This window comes from Triturus cristatus, chromosome 1_2 (genome assembly GCF_964204655.1).
Source record: "Triturus cristatus chromosome 1_2, aTriCri1.1, whole genome shotgun sequence".
Taxonomy (NCBI): domain Eukaryota; kingdom Metazoa; phylum Chordata; class Amphibia; order Caudata; family Salamandridae; genus Triturus; species Triturus cristatus.
This window is the reverse complement of record NC_140580.1, coordinates 195,677,719-195,699,902: the sequence shown is the minus strand read 5'-3', so window position 1 is coordinate 195,699,902 and position 22,184 is coordinate 195,677,719. Positions and strand designations below refer to the sequence as shown.

The window sequence follows — 22,184 nt, the reverse complement described above, 5'->3', positions numbered from 1 at the left end:
AGCCACTCATACTGCCGTAATCTTCCCTCTGCAACTCAAAAACATGTTACTTGCTTTGATCCCTATCTTTGGAACTGACTCCCATATAACATGCTCTCCATATCCTGCTTCTACACGTTTAGGGTAGCTCCAAATAATTATCTCAAACAAGGAGGAAAGTCAGAGTAATGCCTCATCACAACCCTGTCATATACTATGACCTCTTGTCAACTGGGTCCCTACATACATATTGTTAGGATATACTGATGTTTGTAATGTATTGCAGCGCTTTCAATGTTTTGTGCTGACACTGACTCACTGCCACCCTTTTAATGTCATCCACCAAACTGTTTATGTCTAAGCTACTTATTACAGAACATGCTGCCATGTACAGCAAACACTCTTACTATGTAGTAAAAATAAATACTTTAAGATCAGTAATTTAGCACTTAATTTAATTAACTGCATGTCAGAATGTAGTGTACTAACTATCATGCCACAAGAATGTCACAACAGAAGTATTGACAATCAAAATATTGTGGAAATAAGTTTAGATGTGTTATTCTTAACTCCACATCAATACACCTTGTATCTATCTATTCATAGCTTTATATAGTTACCATGTCGAGATTTTGGTTTGTTATAAACCAGATTAATGATAACGTTTACCATGGCATTATGGTGTCTACTTCCAAGAATTTTGCTAGTACATATTTCTGATTACAGCTGTTGTGTTTGCCGCAGGGACCAGCTGTGGTATTATTTTGTCAAAGGAGTACAACGTCTACAGTAGAACTGAGGCCGAGTGGTCTTGTGGTGTCTTGGGCGTTAGGCCCCCATGCTGGATAAATGACTGCACAGTCACACTGAGTCGGGTACTGTAACTGGCCCAGGGCACGTTCTCCGTGCCCCTTTTATTAGCAGGGTCACCTGACTGGTGACGCCTGTGATGGTTGGGTGTAAAGTGGGGTTACAGCACAAGGCTGAACACTAGAACAGGTCTACAGGGCCTGAGGGGCACACTGCACTCCAGTTACAGCTACCTTCTGCTACCAAACGAGGGGATAGTTGCCTCATTTTATTTGCTTCCACTAGGGCCAATATCGAGGGCAGGACTGCCCATAGCGAGCATCAGGCATTTTCCCAGGAGGGTGGAAGGGAGGGGGCCGGTTTTGCAGTTGTGGGGGCTGTTTTTGTCACTGCGGGCCAGTTTTGAAGCATTGCTGCAATATCGACTCCCAGTAACAAAACCAGGAGTGCTTCACACTTGCACACACACCAACACCCCCCGCTCCTGGGGAGTGGATGCTGCTCCGTCAAAATTGCTGTGATGCTTTAAGTTCCCAGTTCAGCCCTGCCGATATCGCGCTAGTGGTGTCACTGTCAGCAGTCCATGATTTGGACATTGAAACAATCTCCCTCCCCGATCGCAATGGTTGAGCAATAGTTTTCTTCCAGGTGGGCCAATGGGCTTCAAATTCATTGCTTGTTCTTTGTCCCTGCACCATCCTGTTTCTTCTCGCTGCATTGAGGCCAATGGTACCGTGATATTGTCGTTACTGCTCGCAGATCCTTTGGGACAAACAATGTCCTTTGGACATTTCAAAGATTGTACTCCTTGTTTCTAACAGACTATTCAGAACTATGGCTGTTCTTTTTCTTCATTCATGTGTGTCCCTGAGAATTGAAACAAGTGGGTTCTAATTTTAATAATTGATGCTCTCTGTAAATCCTTCTGTTACAGTATATTTCAATTTAAAGCAGAGAAACACACAGTGTAGTGCTAATTTTTGCTGCTCCTAAAGTCAGATTATATTTGGTATTGAGTTTGCGTTAATTATAGTTCAACATGATTAGCTGATCGTCTATATACTCTAGTCTCAGAAGGGCTCACACTGCGGGGTATTCCAGAAGTTTTGAAAAGCAATGTTACACTTTTTTACATTTCAGCACCGAACGTATTTAACAGACTACCACAATGCAGTTTCACTTCATTGTAAGCGGATTTCCCACTGAGGTATGAATGCACTTATTTTAGTTACTTTAGAAACATTTTTTCTCCTCTCACTATTTACCAGTATCCTTGAATGTGTTCAGATTGTGTGCTGTAGTTTTGGAGTGAGAGTAGGTAGGAGAAGGGTCAAACACATGAATCATTAACCCCTTCTCTGCAGGGGTAATTCCCCCACGGTGCGGGGGGGGGGCCGCGGCACCACTGCTCGGGACGAGCTCAGTTCGTCATGACTCACAGAGGTGCTGTGCTCATGACGAGCTGAGCTCGTCACGACCCCGCCCACTGATTAATCGGCGTGGGAATTAATTGCGCGTGGGTGCGCCGCGGCCGTTATGACGAGCTCAGCTCGTCATGAGCACAGCTCCACTGTGACTCATGACGAGCTGAGCTCGCCATGAGCACGGAAGGGGTTAATTTCTCTAAGCACTGTATTTTACTGTTGTTGAACGTAATGCGTTATTTTCTGAATTACTCAATATCATGTATGTTCCAAAGTAATAAAAACTGCATTATAAAAGCTTTAGTTATGGATGGCGCTGTGCAACACATGCAAAGCAAATCCTTATCCTGCATATGTCATGCTTGATGAATGAATCGGCTGCCTGAACTCCACTGTCTGCAACAAACATGGCTGAGCCCCCACGTCCAGCTTTGGTCTGACAAGCACATGCTCCCCTACTCTGTATCTGGTTACAAAAACACTGCTTCTTCCCCTGCACACTCTTTGCAAATATATATATATATATATATATATACATCATCTCTTTACATGGTCCACCTTCTGATCACCATTAAAGCATCACCTTTTGCTGAACCTCCAGTATTATAAAAACCTATTCCAGCAATTCGTCCTCTCCAAGATTGCTGGTGTTGTTATGAATACACCATAAGTCCCTGTAAATGGCCACAAAGCTGTCTTAGATGAAGGACGCAATTGTTTTGTGGACCAGACTGCCTTATCGTGTACCCAATTGTACCCTTCCTTCATGGAATCTTTACCTAAAGAACGTCTAACATAGCCATTGTATGTGGAAATCCAGACTTTGTTTTCACATTTGTCAACTAAAGAATGAACCACCTCATACCTGCCAACTCACACAGTGCCACAGTGTGACACACGATATTGGCTTCCATCACACAGTCACCTGGTGAGGAGCCGATATCACACTGCGGCAGGGAAAACAAGATGAAAACCACTGTAAACAGTGGTTTTCTAGCTCATTTTGGAGAGGCTTTGAACTGCCAACATCTAATAAGGGGGGTGAAAACATCCCAGGACATCGGCACCAGCCTCAGAAAGCTTTTTGTTTTGGGAAGAGGGAGTTTAGGGGCAGGGTGGGGTTCAAAAGTGCCTTGTAGGTACTTCTCAGCATGAGGCCCATCCCCTCACCCCTCAACCAGTAGTACTCCAGAAGGCCCCTGTGCAGAGTGGTTGGCAAAAGGGACAGGCCTCCGACAACGTCTCAGCAGTACGACAGTGGGGGACTTATTTGTCACAACAATAGATGTTCTTGACCCCCAACAACCGTTACCAGCCAAGGGAAGTTCATCCCCCAATCAGTAGTACACCAGGAAGCCCTGTACAAAGTGGTTGAGAAAGGAATGGGGCCTTCGATTACATCTCAGCAATCCGGCTGTGGGGGACTTACCTGTCGCAACAGTGGGGGTTGCTGGCCCCCAATGACTCTCAAGAGCTAAGGGGAGTTCATTCCCCAATTATTAGTATGCCAGGAGGCTCCTGTGCAGAGTGGTTGAGAAAAGGGGTGGGCCCTTCAATACCATCTCAGCAATCCGGCTGTGAGGGACTTACTTGTCACAATAGGGGTTCTTAGCCCCAAACAACCCTCAGCAGCCAAGAAGAGTTCATCCCCCAACCAACAGTACACCAGGAGGCCTCTTTGTAGAGTGGTTGAGAAAGGGGGTGGACCCTCTTACAAGGTCTCAACATTTCTCAGCAAGCTCACTTCTGACCTTTATTTTGTCCCTTTCTGCTCATCTCTGACTAATATTCTGCCTTTTTCTGCTAGTTTCTAGCCTTTACTTTGCCTCTTTCTATACGTTTCTGACCTTTATTCTCCCTCTTTCTGCTAGATTCTGACCTTTATTCTGACTCTTGCTGCTCATTTCTGACTTTTATTCCGCCTCTAATTTCTCACCTTTATCTTGCCTCTTTCTGATCTTTATTCTCCCTCTTTTTGCCAGTTTCTGACCTTTATTTAGCTTCTTTCTGCTCTTTCCCGGGACTGCGGGGGAATCCGCAATACCCCCGCAGTCCCAGCCAGTTCCCCACCTCCTGAGGGAGCCAGCATTGCTTTCACACACAGGGAGCTGCTAAACATGCAGCCCCCTGGTTGTGAAAGCAATTCATTTGTGTTCCTGCTCGCTTGACAGAGGGCAGGGAAATAGATAAATGCTCCTCTTCCAGCAAGGGTTGGGCACTTTAGGCCTGGGGGGTGATGGTCCCCAGGACCAAGCATGGTTCCAGCAGGGCCCCCCTTGTTTGAAGTAGTAGGAACTGCCATGGGGAAATGGTGGTCCCCAGGGCCGATCACGTCCCGGTAGGGGGGCCGTGCAGCACCCCTCCCATTTTCAAAATACATTTTGGTCCTGGGGAGGTGGTGGTCCCTGGAGCATGGGGGGACCGTGAGGCCCCCATAACAAACAAATTAGCCCCAGAGAGTTGGCAGACCCTGGGGCACATGGAGGGGGGCCTGTGCGCTCCCCTCTGTACATTTTATTTAAGCCTGCATGCACCCAGGATCTAGCCCACCTAGGGGCTAAGTCATAGAGATATGTGGGAGCTCACCAAAAGTTAGTGTTTAAAAAAAAAAATTCTGACGTTGGCAGGATCCCTGTGGGACCCACCAAAGAGGCCTTAGGGGTCAGGGTATTCCTACCCTGCCCCCTCCTCTTTTTGCTAACGTTTTATTTTTGGGGACTCAGCTGAAGCCGAATCCAAAGATGGCTGCAAACACTTCCGAGTTTGAAGTGTTGGCATCCATTCAGATTTGCGCACAGGGACTGTTGGGTCCTCATATCCTCATAGGATCTGCGTTCCCATATATACAAATTTGGATTTTCTGCAATATTTCCAAAAACTACTGAATGGATGTACACCAATTTTTAAAAAGGTCGCATTCTGGACCAACAGCTACCTTTCTGCCAAATGTGGTGTAATTCAGTTCAAAGGGGGCTACTGTACTCCGTGCAGCCTCTATAGCCTTGGAAAGAAAGTTGGAAGTGCCCCTCCCTCTCTTGGGGCCACAGGAGAAAGAAATACAGAAAACAAGCTCTTGCAGGGCATTATGGTGAGCTCCCAGTCCCAAAATAGTAAATATTATAACAGGAGGTAGTCGCACTGCGCAGCTTTGACGCACATAAGTTGTCTTTTGTTTTTTTTAGGGCAGCAGTGCCATGTTTGCACCAGGGGCACCTGAGCATTTCTTTTGTTGTATGGGCCAGAGAGCCTACTCCTTGCTGCCCAGCCAGCTCACCTGAACGGCCGACCCTGAGCTGTTCTGGCATGACAGCCAGCATTCTTTCCCTCTCCCATCTGTGGTCTGTGCAGGTGAGTAGATGGCTACAAGCAGCAGCCCTCAGGTTCCGGAGGATAAGGGTCCGTTTGGGCTGATTTCCTTCATTCTGGGTTCATTCTGCTCTTGTTGGTGAGTTCAAGCCAATGAGAACATTTTCAGCAGATCTCCTCGCCTCTAAAGGGGCACACTTTGCAGGGAGCTGTTCTTTCTGGCTCCCTGTACCGACATGCTCCTTTGCCTTGTTCCTAATGTTCCTCTCCTCCTCCCAGGGGACAGAAGTTCTACTCTTCTCCCAACTGTTCCTAGTGGAGTGTACGGCGGCCAGCATAATTGACCCTAGCTAGATCCATCTAGCATTGGTGGTCAGTTGCAGACAAAGGGTCTGATTCATATCTTGGTGGACAGCTGACTCCATCACAAACGGTGATGGAGTAACCCGTCCGCCAAGATCTAAATCGGGTCCAGAGTCCTTAGTTTATCAGGGAATCGTAGCTTCTCCTTCCAGCTGTCCATGGTATTTTTGCCTCCACCGTCCAGGGTCTTGCTCTCTTTCAGGTTCTGGGGATGCCATTTTTATACCTATTGCCTGACTGTCAGTGGGGGATATCCCCTTGTCTATCCCTAAACCTTCCCTTTGGTCATTGCCTCCATTCCCCCTTGATTTGGCTCCAGCCTGGCTAGTGAAACAAAGTCAATTACATGCCTAGGTTCAGGTTCGTTTGTATGCTGGAGGCAGATTTCTTTGAAGTGTAATCAGTTTAGGGCACGCTCTTCCCCAGCCATCATGTTAGGAAAACCCATTCCCCTCTGCACCCAGGCCCTTATGTTCAGTGTCTGGCTCCAATATTCATTTCTCAGTGGGAGAGCCATTACCAGTCAAGGCTGCTGGCAACTCACAGAAAGGCCCTAGAAACTTTAGGCAGGATAATGTAAACTTTCTGAAAGTGTCATTTCCCAATCTGACTTTACGATTAAGGAGGATTTAAAACTAAATTTGAATGAAAGAAGTATTTCTCTAGCTGCTACCATTCCAAATAAAAGTAACATTGTAGCCCAATGATTCCCTATGAAAGCATCCAGCCTTGCTACAGGGATAATTGTTTTGGGAATATTTCAGTGTAAGGGCATGTACAGCATTAATGTCTAAATCACCTGCTTTTAAATGTCATGCACCTTTCCTTTATGGGTACTAAGGGGCATATCAGCAAGGGCCGGCGATAATTATCGCTCAGCCCTCTTAGCATGAGGATAATTATCGCCGGCCCACTCTGAATTTTATCGCGGAGATAGCGTGCTATTAGCTACGCTTTTCTCCAAAGCGATAAAATTCAGAGCGCTAGCTGCCAAATGTGCGATTATCGCTGGAAATCCAGCAATAATCACACAACTTTTGGCGATAGCCTGCTGATAGGGCCTCACATACTTAGCCATGATATCCACCTTCCATAGGATATCATGGCTAAGTCAGTTTCAAAGCAGGCGTAAGGAAAGTAGCGTTAACAGAGGTTATCGCTACTTTTCTTGTCGCTATGCTGCTTTGCGTGAGGCTTGATAATAGGAGAAATGTCGCTTAGCGACATTTCTCCCGTTATTCTGGGGAGGAACGCCCACTTTGCATCTCATTAGAGATACAAAGATGGACGTTAAGGGAAATGGTGATAAGGCAAGGTTTCACGCGATAGCGTGACCTTGCTGATAAGGCGATAAAATTATCGCTGCTTTTCGTCCGAAAATGGACGCAAAAGCGCGATAATTTTTTATCACCTGCTTGCTGATATGCCCCTAAGACCTATATATGGGTGACTTATTAATATTTAAAAAGAAGGTTTAGGCCTATAAAACGGGTTATTTTGACAGGTTGAATTTGCAACTTAAACCTGCAACAGTCAGGTTACCATTGTGCAGCTACCAGGCTATGCAAGATTGTAATCTCCTACATGCAACCACACACATGTTCTAATGTGTGCTCACCCGTGTTCATGTGTAACCAGCCTAGTGCTCCTCATCCTAGCTGTGTCGCAGCAGCCTCATCTGAAAAGGCAGACGCTGGTGGTAATCACATGCGGTCCAGTTTACTATCTAATTACTGTGAGCGAGATTCTGGTAATGAGACTCGCTCACAGTCAAGGTTCAAAAACCATGTAGTCAAAAGCAAAGGGCCCGATTCACAGAACTAACTTAAGACAAAATCCTAAACTTGCAACCATTTTGGTATTCACAGAAGGCACTTACTCATTTTGGTATTCACAGAAGGCACTTACTCATTTCGGTATTCACAGAAGTTAGGAGTCCTAACTTTAGGACTCCTAAATTACTTCTGTGAATACCGAAAGTCTTAAAATTAGGATTTTTCTCAGTTTAGTAGTAGTATAGTTAGGACTCCTAACTTTAGGACTCCTAAATGCCTTCTGTGAATACCGAAAGACTCCTAAACTGAGAAAAATCCTAATTTTAAGGCTTTCGGTATTCACGGAAGGCATTTAGGAGTCCTAAATTTAGAACTCCTAATTTCTGTGAATACCGAAGTGAGTAAGTGTCTTCTGTGAATACCAAAATGAGTAAGTGCCTTCTATGAATACGAAAATGGTAGTAAGTTTAGGATTTTGTCTTAAATTAGTTCTGTGAATCGGGCCCAAAAATTCCTTGTGTACTAAATGGACTAAACCCTTTTGCAACCCTAACCTTGCTCTGAAGCTTTACTCTTTGCTACATCATCCTAGTACATTGCCTCCTATACTCAGCATATTCCTATCCTTCCTTTGACACTGTTCTGCCCTACACCATCAGTCTACATTCTTCCCTCTTTACTTCTATCATGCACCCATTGCTGTACCGTTTTCACACTACCTCATGCATTTCTGCCCAACTACTCAACTCTCACCCACCTTTCTCCCCTTTTAGAATTTGTTTTTTTTAAACTCACTCTTAACAAATATATCCAGTTGAAATGTTATTTTCTTCTGAATATTTTTTTCCTCCGATCCCTGTGACCTCTTGTCTGATTCCATAACATTAAGAAGCTGTCTGAGCATTGTCTTTTGAAAATTCGATTTGTCGGCTAATGTGGAAAAAACTCCATCATTAATATTATTATCTGAAGGCACCGAGAACTTTCTTTTTTATTGTGTGGAAAATAGTCACAAATGCACTAGCATTTCCACCATGGAAAAATATAAAAATTACTTACATTTAAAACATTGCACTGGCTTTGTTGCTAGAAGAAAGGGTATGCATTGAAGCAAAATAGAAGAAAGCAATTCCCACTTCAGACTAACCCTTTTATTGTCCTGAACCTGAAGCACTTACTGAACCCAGTAAAAATGATTGAAGAGGGGACTGTGTACTCACAGTGGCATAGTCAATACGGCTATTTAATTTGAAACTACATTTTCTGTAGTCTGAAAAGTACTATGGCTAAAAGAAAAATGTGTTTCAGAGTGTTACGTTTTCCATATTGTGCACTATGTGCTCCCCTCAAGCTGGTTCCAAAGAATGAAGTCTGATTTGATCACATGTGAAGCCAGTGACTACACAAAAGATCTTTGTCTTGAAGAGTCATCAACTCAAGAGCTAGTTTAGAAGCACCATGCTGCCAAGGGAGTGTGTGTGCTTGCCTCCTGATTGAAGTCTCATTGTCATCAAATACTTAATCTGTGGCTCCCCTGAACTCCTCTGCTGGAAGTTCTGACCTGCCAAGTGGTTCCAATTCCAGTTCTTGGCCCTAGGGGGTGGTTTTTCTGCTGAAATTCCAAACATTGCCCTTCAGTGCCTGTTTTCTCTGCCACAAGCTTACAGTGCGGTTGAAAAACAAATGCATCGCCATGCGGTGGCCGAAAAAACAACACAGAGCCTGTTCGCGCAGCTCCAAGATCGCTGCAACCTGAACCCTGAGCACTTTGTCTCCGACTTTCACGCAGGCCCTGCTGTCCGGTGAAGGAATCAACGCATCACTTGCCCGCTGCTGTGAAAAGCAAAGCAGCGCCTGTTTCGCCGCTGCATTGAGTCAGCGCACCTGGATTTTCCATGCATCACACCAGTGCCCCACATCTTCAGCGACGCTGTAAGGAGCTGAGGCTGCATGTTCGTAATCCGGCGCATCACTTCTCCTTGTAGTAAGGAATCAATGCAATACTTCTCCTGCATGCAGCAGCACCGATGCCTCCATTCCCCTGGGACTCAACAATCGACACATCACTGGTGTTTTCCGGCACCTCTTTCCTCTCCTGCTGTTTTTCAACTCGGATTTAGCCACACATGTTCTTTGTGCTAAAATCAATACATTCATATAGTTATATCGACAAACGTGTTTAAAACTTTAAAAAGTCATGTCTTTGCTTATGTTTGTTGGATTTTTGTTGTTTTGGTCTTGTTAGGTTAGATAAAGATAGGTCATTTTTCTAAACTGGTGTGGTGTCCATTGTTTCTGTTTTCACTGTGTCACTGTGTGATTTATGTACATAATGCTTTACACCTTGCCTCTGAGAAAGGCCTGACTGCTCGTGCCAAGCTACCAAGAAGGTGAGCATGGGTTATCTTTGGCGTGTAACTCCCTTCCCTGACTAGAAGGAAGGGTCCCTACTTGGACAGGGTGCATACCACTGCCAACTAGAGACCCCTAATTCTAACAACCTGTATTCCAGATGGGGCCGTCTGCCAATGTTTTCTGCCCAAACATCTGCAATCCTGCATACCAGGGATGGCCGCTGTGATGTGCAAGGACCATCTCCCTGATGCACCAGTAGCAAGAGGAAGGAATATCACCCGTGTATAGCATGTGACCTTGAAGCACCTCGGGTTCTGATGTGCACCTGGAGCATCAACTAAAGCATTGAATGATTGCCCCAACCTGCCAGCTGGATCAGAGGAACTTACTGCATAACAGTACGAGCACTGCAGATGTCCAGCTGCCTTTTCTGCAGCAACAAGATTACGACTCATCGCTGGCATTTGCTCCATTCTACTGTGATAATGGGTAATGACTGCTTCTAGGGTCTTCTGTACCACAACACCAAGGGGAGTGGGTAAGACTGGTCACTAGGCCACAGAGCCCAGGGGAGAACTTGCTGTGCCTTGTAGCACATGGTTCTGTAACACCTTGACTTCTAGAAAGCTTTTGTGGAGCATTTAAGACTGGTTAGCAGGGCCTAATCTGAATGTTTCTTTTCATAAACTGAGAATAACCACTGCCAGTAGACAGGGACATGGGATTCAGGACACTGCCAGGACAACACTAGAGTCCCATCCTAAGGAGGGCTGCGTATATTGTTTGTGTGAGTCATATTTCACTTTTGTCATAAAAGTGAGGATTTGGCTTGATGTTCACTCATTGAAGTTGCTGGATGAATTTTGTGTCTTGAGCTTGTGTTCACCTTCCACCTACCTGCACCCAGAAGCCTTTAACAGCGCGGCTTGGCTATCGTTGAGAGTCAAGTGCCGAAGGGGTACTTGGCCCAGTTGCTGAAGACCCTTACTAGGTCAGGCCGTGGAATATTAGGAGTAAAATCCTCAACCAACACGTTTGGTGTTGAGCCCAGTAACTTCTGCTTTCCCAATGACTCTCCGAAAGGAGTTCTTACTCACATCCTCCCGTAATGGGATATTTTGCATGAGCACAGACGATTCTATGGCTTGCATAGTGGCAGGCCCGCCTTTCAAATGAAGAAAAATCAGCTTTTTAATGTTTCTTATTCTATACCACCACATTATTAAACATTCTGGCTTAATAGCAAGTTTTTTTCATTTGCTTCCACCTATGCTAAAATGATCTGAAATCTGGTGGACGAATTAACAATGTGAGGAAGTTAATGTCCTTTAAACTAACACATCTAAAGACATTTTTATGAAATGGCCACATTAGGTATGTTTTACCTTTGTCTTCATGTAGGTTTACTAAAGAGTTTCCTCGGGCTCAAAAAGCTAATACCACAACAAAGCAAAAAAACAGAGCTAATACTTATTTCTAATTTTGTTTAGAAGCCACAATGGGTTTCTACAGATGTAATGTTCAATGTATCTTATTATGTTAAGGAGAAATCCACGTGTGCTTTTATTTTACTTACACACGCCCACACACACACACAATAGCCACAAGATAATGTTAAGAAATGGTATTATCATTATGATGTAAATTAACACAAGAGATTGTTTTTTTTTTATTCATACAATTACATACATTGCGTAGTGAATAGCATTGCACCTATTGAGTTGGGAGACCATAGCTTATGATTATTACCTTTGCCGATGCCTTTTCTGAACTTTGTGCGCCCAGTGCCAGGCTGGAAATTTCCACTCAATAGTTCAAGAGGAAAGATTTGAAATGCATCTCATGAATGCATCTCGAGACCAGTGATCTTATCCGTTTGAAATCCCGCTAGTTCATTTCCACTTTAATTTATATTCATAAACTCAAAGATGGTGACATTGTGCGAGATGGGAGCATTTTAATACTTCATACAAAGCGGGCAGAAGCAGCAGAAAGAGGATGGACAGGTTTGAAAAGGCATGGAAAGCCATTAGTTGAGTGCAAATGGCCTTAATGTCACTAAAAAGTAAATAAACTTTTAAAGATTAAAGTGAAGAACTGGATTCAGGAAAAAGGACTTGTACGATGCCATTAAAAATCCAGTACCTTATTGTTGCCTTCTCTGGTTGAATGCAGTGGATGACAAATTATGCATGTTCTCATATATGATACATCATGGCTGGGACCTAAAGATTGTGTGTGTGGCTGATCCTTAGTTTATGCTATAGATGTTGTTTTCCAAAGAATGCTGTGGCAAGCAAGGTAACACATTGAAATGAGTACTTGCTGCTGAAATCCGGTGTGACCATGAGATCATGACTTCAAAATGCGGCATTGCTAGGACAGCCTTCCATCTTTCAGAGGTTGAATCAACGAGTTGTTTATTTTATTTACACTACTTAAAACACTTAACACTAAAAAATGGTGAAAGTGTTGCAGTAAATACTACCTAAACATGTTTTTGATATTATTAGTAGTAATATTAATGGTATTGTTATTATCTTTAAATCATTGCTCTTATTATCTTCATCTTCAATGGTAGTAGGAAGAAAATGATTAGTACAAGTAGGAATTATGAATGATTTATTGAATGTGCATTTAAAATGGTGGCATTTAGTGGTTCAGAGAGGATAAACTTTCCGACTACAATACACAATGCAATACCATAGGCGTTTATGAAGTACGCAGCTGCTCTCGATGGAGTGTTCTTGCGCTATCAGCAGGAACACCCCAAAAACATTCTAACAAACTTAGGTCACCAGCCTAGACATTAAACACATGAGTCGTCAAACCTTTCCTCAATATCATTTCTGAAAGTGCAAAGCGAAGAGGAACTGGAAGCAAATTCGCAGAGTTTCACAATTAGAAAAGCAAAGGATCTACCACCCCATTGAGCCCTACAAACCGTGGGGGGTGCAGGAGCATTAATGAATTGGACCTCAGGGATCTGCCCACAGAGTAGGCCTTACGTCCACTGCTCCAAAGCTCTGTAGGCTTTAAAATTGAAACGAGGAATGACCGGAAACCAGTGCAACTGGCGAAGATGAGCAGAAACAGTGATGCATAGGAACCGTAAGAATAAAGTGTATTCCCGCATTTTGGATGATCTGCAATTCTTACAGTAGATAAGTTGGTAAGCCCAGATATCGACTGTTTGTATTGTCCAATTTAGTGGTAACTAAGGCATTAACAACTGTCTTCGGGGATGCCACCGGAATCAGATACAACATCCTCCTCCGGGATTTCATTGTAGCAAAGCAGCTAGCTGAGACCACTTTGACCTGCTGTTCAAAAGACAAGGCGGAATCACATTTAACACCCAAAATCTTCCAATTAGGTAAGTTAATCTGTATTTTGTTTCCCATCAAAGTGTTTGCATAAACAATATCCACAAAAAAGTTGTAGTTAGTGGTTTATTAGATTTATATTTTTTCAGAGTTTTATAAAGTGCTACATTGTCATTCTATGATTAATTCGGAGCACTCGAACAGCCTATGGGGTAGACAGTGTGCATATTAATTGTTAAAAATGGTAGCAGAGCAGATACACTTAATTGTGAATATAAGCCTAAATCTTCACTAACCATATTGGTAACTGAATAAAGCAACCATGTTTGTAATGTTTACCGACAACAAATCAAAAATGTTGCAATTCCAACCATTTAAAGCGGGTGGCAATCCTGTAATCCTCCCTTTTTCCCCAGTATATGGCCACAAATGTGCTTTGGTACAATATTTCTCCTCTAGTGTAGAGCCTTACTCCACCCAGTTACGTTATTCTTTGCTGGTCATAATGCTTGATTTGAGATGGTCAGTTGGGGATGATGCGTAATTGCACAGTACAGATTTGAGTGGATCCCCTGAATTTGCAGGATTCAGATTATGTGGGATTGATCTATTGCAATTGAAATTTAGGGTGGCAACCATAAATAGAGAAAGTTGAATGGTTCATACTTCCTTTGATGTGAGGTGGTGCAAACAAGCAGAAGTAGGCATTTAATATTATCCATATGTCTTGCTGGCTGTGATCAGCAGGCCAAGGAGAAAGAGATGCATCACACTCTTGCACTTTGCCGGGGCCATGTTGAGTGTGTAAAAGTATGTGGTTCATGAATGATGGTACTATATTCCCTGTACATGGACAGGATGACAGTTGCGCTGGAAGTCCTTTATTAACTTTGCATGCCATCAGGTTCGTTTAGCATCATGCATATGGGTATGAATCCAAATGCGAATCACTATAAAGATACAACATGATTTCCTCGGTTTTTGCGCTCTGAGACACAGAAAATTAAAAAGATGAGACCCACTGACCATGATAGGCTGAGCAGCATACAATCTGATCTTCAGTATGTCTGCTGATGTGTTCAAACATGTGAATCCTGCATGGAAAGGTAGCTGTGATGTGGAAGTATGTTTCAGCAGATGATTCTTCCGTCCAACTCCTTTTTGCTGTCTCCTAAGGAATATTGAAAAGTATGCAAATGACCGTCTTTGTGAGACATCAGGGTGCTAGTCTGAGTCATTGATATGCACACTGTAAATTTTTTGGCACCTTTTTCCATTTTTTCAAATGAGTCCGGTTTGCAAATAAAAACTATCCTGTGCAGCAACAGGAGGACTGAGGCTTTAAGGATTTGTGGGTTCCTTTTCAAGCCCGACTGAGGTTGAACATTCATGTCATGTTCCTGTGGCCTTCAGTAGAACCCTGGCACTGAACTGTGGTGATTCCAGCAGAATGAACAGCAAGATTTGTCCTTCTGTGTGTTTCAATAAGGGTTTGCACCTAAAGTGGAGAGTATGTGTTTTTTTTTTAAACCTTTTTTCACTCCATGCTCCTTTCTCTCTCTCCCAATAACAAAATCTCCCTGGATTCTTACAGTTGGCTTGTAGGCTGAATGAATTCTTAGTAGTATTTTTTAGATAAATCTGCACATTGTCCCACCTTTCTTCAGCGTTCCACTTCATTACACAAATTCAGGTCAGTATATGCAGAGGTTAAAGTCTGGCTGCCTCTTGAACCTTAAAAACCATGGTCTTTGACCCCATTCAAGAGTTAGCAGTACGGCCAGTGCCTGAATTAGGGCATATTATAGAAGCTACTTAGAACTTGGTCTGACAAGTTTCTACTTCTACCTCTGGCTCCTTGGTATTGAAAATTACACAATGCGATTCCTTGATCAAGCTTGCCATCCTCTTCCGACCTCAGAGGTGAACAGAGAACTGGGTGGTTAGTTTAATCAGTTTCAAAATAGAAATTATGAGGGTCATCTTTATCTTGGTGGCTTGAGAGAATGCCTTGTTGACTGAGTTTAATTGATGTGAAATGTCTGTGCCTGAATTTAATTTCCTTCGAGTTCGCGTATACCATGGCCTGTCGGGGAACATCTCCTAGATGAATTTTCACAGAAAGAAAATCTGGAATAGAATAGAAGAGAGGGGTGAAAATACAACCTGCAAAAATTAAGGAGTCCACTTCCTAATCCTTGTGAAGCCAGGCAAAGTCCTTAGGGCTGTGGTCTCAGATACTCAGTAGGTGCAGTCCTTCATAGTGCAATCGTTTGGATTAAGATCAGGGTTCCAGCAGGGCAGTCCTTCTACTCCTTGCTGTTTCAGGCGGCAATCTGAGTTGCTGGGCAATGCTCCCATATTTATTCACAGTTCCTGGGTGACAAGCAAGCAGGCACCTCTGACCAATGGGGTGCTGGGTGCCACCCTCAGGTATGAACATCTCCCCCAAAGTTTGCAATATTCTTGAACCAGAACGCACTATTCTTCCAAAATCCAAAATCGAGAAACTCTAACCTGGAGGTTAAGATCGGGATAAACCATCCCACTGGCATGGCTAAGTTTCCCTACCACTCCCTTCCAGTTGCTCTGCTCATCTCAGTACAGGAGCTCATGTGAATCTGGTGGTGCAGGATGTGGGTTTAAGCCTGTGCTCAACTAAACTGTCATTCCCTCTTTAAAGACCAGCTTGGCTACTCCACCCCATCCTGCCTTTTGCTCTACAGCTGCAGTTCTCCTCCCACAGAATGTTCCTTGTCTCTAGTCAGACCACTTCACACCTCATGAAGGCAGCTGAGCTCAGCCTGGCAGAGACTGGCCAATCAGAGAAGGGCAGCTGGAAAGATGAATTGTGCCTCATCAGAAAAGAAAGTTCTATAACTTATTTTCTGTCGTAGTTATAATAAATCTAACAGTGGCAAGTAGTTGGAATTATTCTGCTTTGAAGTATATTTTTAGCATCTTTCTTTCAGCAAGTATACTTTATTAAAGTATTCCCATGTTAGCCTGTGGAGCCAATCACTACAATGTGGAAAATATCATTGGCAGTTCTTCCCTCACCAGGGCATGTAAGGCATCTGTTATAATGTCCCTGCTTATAGTAACTAGGCACCCTACCCCTGGGACACCGAGGGGAGACCTTAGGGTAACTTATTGGTAACAATAAGGTTGTTTGAGAATTTGGAAGCTCCTTTATTTCCAAAGTCAAATTTGAATAATTTACTTTTAAAAGTAGCCTGCAAAGCAAGGCTGCCTTTAAACCTTTAAAATGAAAGCAGGTAGCACAGCAGTGCACACTTAAGTATATTAAATCTGCTGGGCCTCTAAGCCTATATGCCATACCATATACAAGGAACTTACAGGTAGGTTGTCAGTACCAATTGTAATTATACCTAATTACCATGAACTTTTAATCAGAGCACAGGCCCAGGGTCTGATTAGCAGAGACTAAGGCACAATCAGAGTCAGACAACCAGCATCTAGTAGTCAAAATGGGGGCAAGAAGTGGGGGGGACACTTAAAAAAAACATGGTTTCTCACAATGTTACATACAATATACAAGCATAAATTGTAGAGAAATACCAGTCAAGTTCTGTATATAATCAACATCCTGAGAAAAGCTAAGATTAATCAAGTGTCAAATACCCTGCCTCAATATAGAACACACAGTCAAATTAATACAACAGAGGGAAGTGGAGATTGTAAAAAGTAGTTAGTATGAGCAATGTATCAATCATGACACCTACATGACTCGGGCATATTGGGAATTGGTGTAAAACAGCACCAGACCCCAATGGTTTCTCTGCATCTATGTGACAGCTGTGATCTGGTGTATGAACAAGACAGACAGTAGATAAACTGCAAATGGCGCGGTACATTCTAAGCCCTTCTGGTGGGATACAACTGTCATCGTTTCATGACTGAAGGGGTCAAGAAACAATAGAAGTGCATTCAGAACACATACAATAAAAGGAAAATATCCTATATGAAATGTCATGGCAAGATAAACTCCTCCATCTAGACATCCGGCACCGCAAGAGCAGCAACTGCTGGTGGAAAAAAAGAGTTCTAATTTCACAAAAATATCGCAGCTTGATCTTAAACTTTATTTCACACTCGCTAGTTGACTACTTTCAGCAATTTACCCAGCCATTCAGCCTGATAAGGCAGTGTAGCATTCCTACAATGTCTCATGATACAAATATTAGCAACTACCAATGCCATAGTTAACCACCTTTGCCTATGAAGGGATAGACCAATGATACTTTTAATGTTGTGAAGCTGTGCTATCTGTACAGGTGGTATAGACACAATCTCGCTGGTGTTGGTCTGCTTGTCCCCTACATTTGACTGATAGTTCACAATGGCAGAGCATGATAAAGGTCACATGGAGCAGGTCACAACTCTGAAGCCTGCAGGATCACCAGCATTTTGAGTGAGAACGCAGACCTGCTTTCTGCATTCTAAGGGGCGAACAGTACCAGTTGTGCAACATCTTAGAACAAGTTCAGAAAGGCTTCTTTAATATATTTACCATGTAAGTAGTAAAGTACTCCATTATTCGTCAGAGTATTTGATTTGTAGCATGAATTGGTGGAATTGTCCAGTTCCTAGCAAGGACCAATTTGAAGGTAAAGAACACTCTGTAAACATCTAATATAGACTCGTGATCCCTCTGGTGACCCACCAGCCCCAATTAACAGTAGCATTTCCAATCAGAATGATATCATAATGACATAATGGTACTATAGAACAGATCTGCTCTAAGAGATATATGAACTTACCTCAGGATGAATAGTCTGTTGCAAACTACAGCGTTGTCCCGATGTAGCTCTATTTTCATAGATTAAGGATAATCCTCCCAAACTAGACAACAGACTCTTTGCTGTGATCACCACTTTGAAGATGTTGCAACATTGAGCACATTTCTTTTTAAATCTTAAGTGAGATGATTGGTGAGCCAGGTAGGATGAGTCTATGGAGTGCTTCTGAAGGCCTCTTGCCTGTATGTGCCTGTAATTTGCAAGGTTTAAGCCTCCACAGTTTCTTTCCTCACTCTATGCATTGTTTAATATCTGCACTAAATATTGATGGATTAGATTTGTGCATTAGAAGTTGGAAAATACCGCAAAGATCACTGTACCAGAAGGCCACAACCATCTTCACAGCATATCCTCTGCCACAAAGGGAAATTTTAAGATGGAACCAACTACTAAGGGCATTCTGAATTTTCACCATCAGAGGAATGTGATTATTGTACACCATATTTATTAGGCCTCCTTTAGCCAAAAATGTTGACACCTTACACTGTGTAGGTTACCGATATTGGCAAGTGCAGAAAGTGGTTCAGTTAACCACTGCATGCCCTCCCCAATGTCATTTCCAAAACGTTCTATATTTTGTTACATTGTGACCCCAGTCCATTTAAAGTACTTAGAGCTAGATATACAAAGCTTTTTTGTGATCACAAATGTCTTTATTCGCAAAACAGGACCGTTTGAGAATGCAAAAAGGCATTTTCAAATGTAAAAAGGCTCTAATTGCAATTCAATATTTGTTACTGAATTACAATTTGGGTTTGCAAATCGGTATTTGGAAGGGGCGTGTTTAGGGTGTCCCTTCTAAATACAAATTCGCATTGCTAGGTATGAATGTTTTGTGACCAAAATGTGATCGCAAAACATTCACACTTTACAGCCAATTTAAAGTTGGTGCTTACCCATTCGCGAATGGGAGGTGGTCCCTAAGGGACTCCGGACTCCGTCGTCTTTGAGAATGGTTGAAAAATATTTTTGGGGATCAGGCAGTGATCCAAGAGACCACTGTCTACTTAAATGTTTCACTTTTTTCTTTTGAAATGCATCCTTTTTTCCTTTAAGGAATAAGGGCTGCTTTTATAGAAAAAAACATTGCTTTATTTAAAAGTAATCACAGACACGGTGGTCTGCTGACCCCAGCTGGCCACCGTCACAGTGATGGCAGCGAATCATTGTGGATCACAAATTGCGACCTACCTCATTAATATTCATAAGGTAGTTCTATTTGCGACCCACTGAGAATCACTATTTAAGAAATAGGTGCTAAATAACCTTTTTGTACATTAGTGATAGCGTTTACGATAGAGAGTACCAAATGGTGATTCACAAAAGATCTCTATTTGGTAATCACAATTAGTATTGGTCATACATCTAGCCCAAGGTTAGCAAATTAGGCATATTGTGAATACAACTGAAGTGAAGAAGATCTGCTGACCATGCAGGATTTCAAACCAACATGGTTTACTTTTTGCGTGGAGTGACAAACCAATTATCTTCATATTAATATGTGGGTGAATTGTGACTTTTGCAATAAGACCCTTTGTGGCAAATTTACTAAGTTTTCATGCAATGCAGTGCAGCAACCAAAATTGCTGTGCTTTGATGCATGAAACGCAAAGAAACAAAACTACAGAAACAAGTATATATCAAATACACAAATTATGGCAAGGAAGAAGCTTTTCAAAACGTGGGTTTATTCATAAAAGACAAAGCGATATGCTAGATATCATGTTGGAGGTTCTATTTATTGCTCCCAAAGCATGTTCTCTTTTTGAAGTTGCATGCTAATTCTTAAGTTGAGAACACCTATTCTCCATAGTAGATTCTGTTTGGTGCACTTGCATGTGGATTTGATAATTTTGCAGCTTCATTTTTGGTGATATTGAACTACGTCAAAGATTTGCTTTGTTGCAGTTCAGTCTGGTATTGCTTCTTGTAAAATGTTGCTTTTCTTGTACCCATTACAACAGTGTAACACACAGTAGACCAAAGTCTTGGCTGTGTTGTTTAGTTTCAAGTGTCCTCTAATGAGGCGAAACATGGACCAGCCATTTTAATCTGAGAAGCGTGAGAAGACAAAAGTGGCGTAGCTAGACGTTTTGCCGCCCGTGGTGATCCCTGCGGCAGCCATATGTAAGAGCAGGGGGGTTTGGCTGAAGGCAATTCCTTTGGTGGCCGCCCGTGATGGGTGCAGGTAAGAACAAGGGGAGAGGCCGCCGGCCCCAAAACTTGTGCCGCCCAGGGTGGACCGGCCCCCCTTGCTATGCCACTAGAAGACAATACTTGATCAATCAACTTTATCAGTATGCTCAGTGACATGTTCATAAAGCAATGATTTCTCTTTCTTGCAGGGAGATCTCCAGAGGACGAACATTCAGTTTGATTTCGGGGATGGTATTGCAGTGTCCTATGCTAATTTCAGCCAGGTGGAGGATGGTATCAAACACATCTACAAGAGCACTGGAATATTTCAGGTTTTGGCTTATGCAGAAAACCATGTAGGCTCCGACAGTGCGATCCTCTTCCTACATGTCACTTGTAAGTAGACCACCTAAAGTGTAAAGATATAAAAATGTCGCTGTAACCCCATTAACCATAAAGAAGAAATCAAACTTAACTTAAAAACATATGACCCAGATTTCTATCAAGGACTAATCTTTTTCTACTGGTGCGTCTCTCCCATATGGGACTGACCAGGCAACAAGGGTGGAAACACAATGCCTTCCTTAATGAAAATGGTATCATTAATCTCTTTCTGAAATACCAATAATACCAATCAGTCAGGGTGCTCTGAATTTTAACTCATCTCTAATTTATTTTATTGTAGACTGAATGGGAAAAGGCAGGGGATCTTGCAGTAAATGCAATAAAAGCATGTTATACAGGACCACTGGATTGATGCAGCAAAGCAAGACCAAGTGCCAGATAAACAAATATCTGGTCACAAAATATTGGTCACTTTGCGACCGGTACAGATTTTTAAGAACCAACATATGTAATAATAGGGTGGGTCTAAAATTGATCCGTATCGTAATGGGTTGCAGTCTGACCATCCTCTTGAATATTAATCCTTTGAGGTGTTAGTAAAATATAAATGTTTTGTAGCCAGATTTAGATTGATACATTAGATACAAATACGCTATTTTGAATGGGCACCTACAACACGCTCCTTCCCGATCCAAAATCAGTATACATTTAAAATCCCATTTTAGGAGTTAAAAAAAAAATATGAATAATAAAATGGGAGTAGTGCATAAGAAAAATCATTTTAATGGCTGCTCATGCAGAATTAGAGAATTTGCAGCTGTTAAAATGCTTAATACATCTGGCCCAGAATTTTGTGGCAGTCCGCAAAGAAAGCCAAATCATGTGGCATTATGCTGAACATTCTGTATCAATTTAGTGTTGCTATTTTTACTTTTAATCACACGTTGATACAAAATAGATTCTCGCAATATAAAAAGGGAAGGTCTTTCAAATGAAAGAAAGCTATACACACACAGCATATCATATTTTAAATGACATTCATAAACAAAGACATTGTATCGCATGGAAGCACAGAAACACCATTTTTTTAACACTGTCACTTGAAACCCCACAAGAGTAACATAGTCTGTGACATATGGGGACTCATTTTGTCCGACTGACATCATAGCGAAATTAGGGCTGACCGACAAGTAGTCAGAGGTTCCACCCCCTAATTATGATACAGCCGCTGTGTAGGCGGTCGGAATCATAACTTTTTCCATTGCGGCTTGTGCTGCAGCTCTAAAAGGGCTGCAGCACAAGCCACAATAGAAAGACAGATGTTTGCAAATATCCATGCCCCATGTGCCAGGTGCTGCCTGGCACATGGATGTTTGGGGGGCACCACAGGTGCCTCACTGGGCCCATAGCAGAGGCCCTCAGGAGATGGGGCCCTGCTAGGGGCCCCCAAAGTCCCATGACGGATGCCTTTTGATGGCGGTCGGACTGCCATGAAAAGGAAGTCGGAATGGGCCATCATTATCCCAATGGTGGTGCATGAGC

At 42.7% G+C, this 22,184-nt stretch overlaps 1 protein-coding gene across 1 annotated transcript in view; it reads left to right on the top strand.

The window, feature by feature from the left end:
- The window catches only part of SORCS3 (sortilin related VPS10 domain containing receptor 3), a 2,496,310-nt gene that overhangs the window by 2,210,935 nt on the left and 263,191 nt on the right, over positions 1 to 22,184 (top strand). The window contains exon 19 of the mRNA XM_085603452.1: positions 20,507 to 20,693. Coding sequence (XP_085459578.1) covers positions 20,507 to 20,693 — 187 coding nt within the window. The remainder of the gene's footprint in view (positions 1 to 20,506; positions 20,694 to 22,184) is intronic.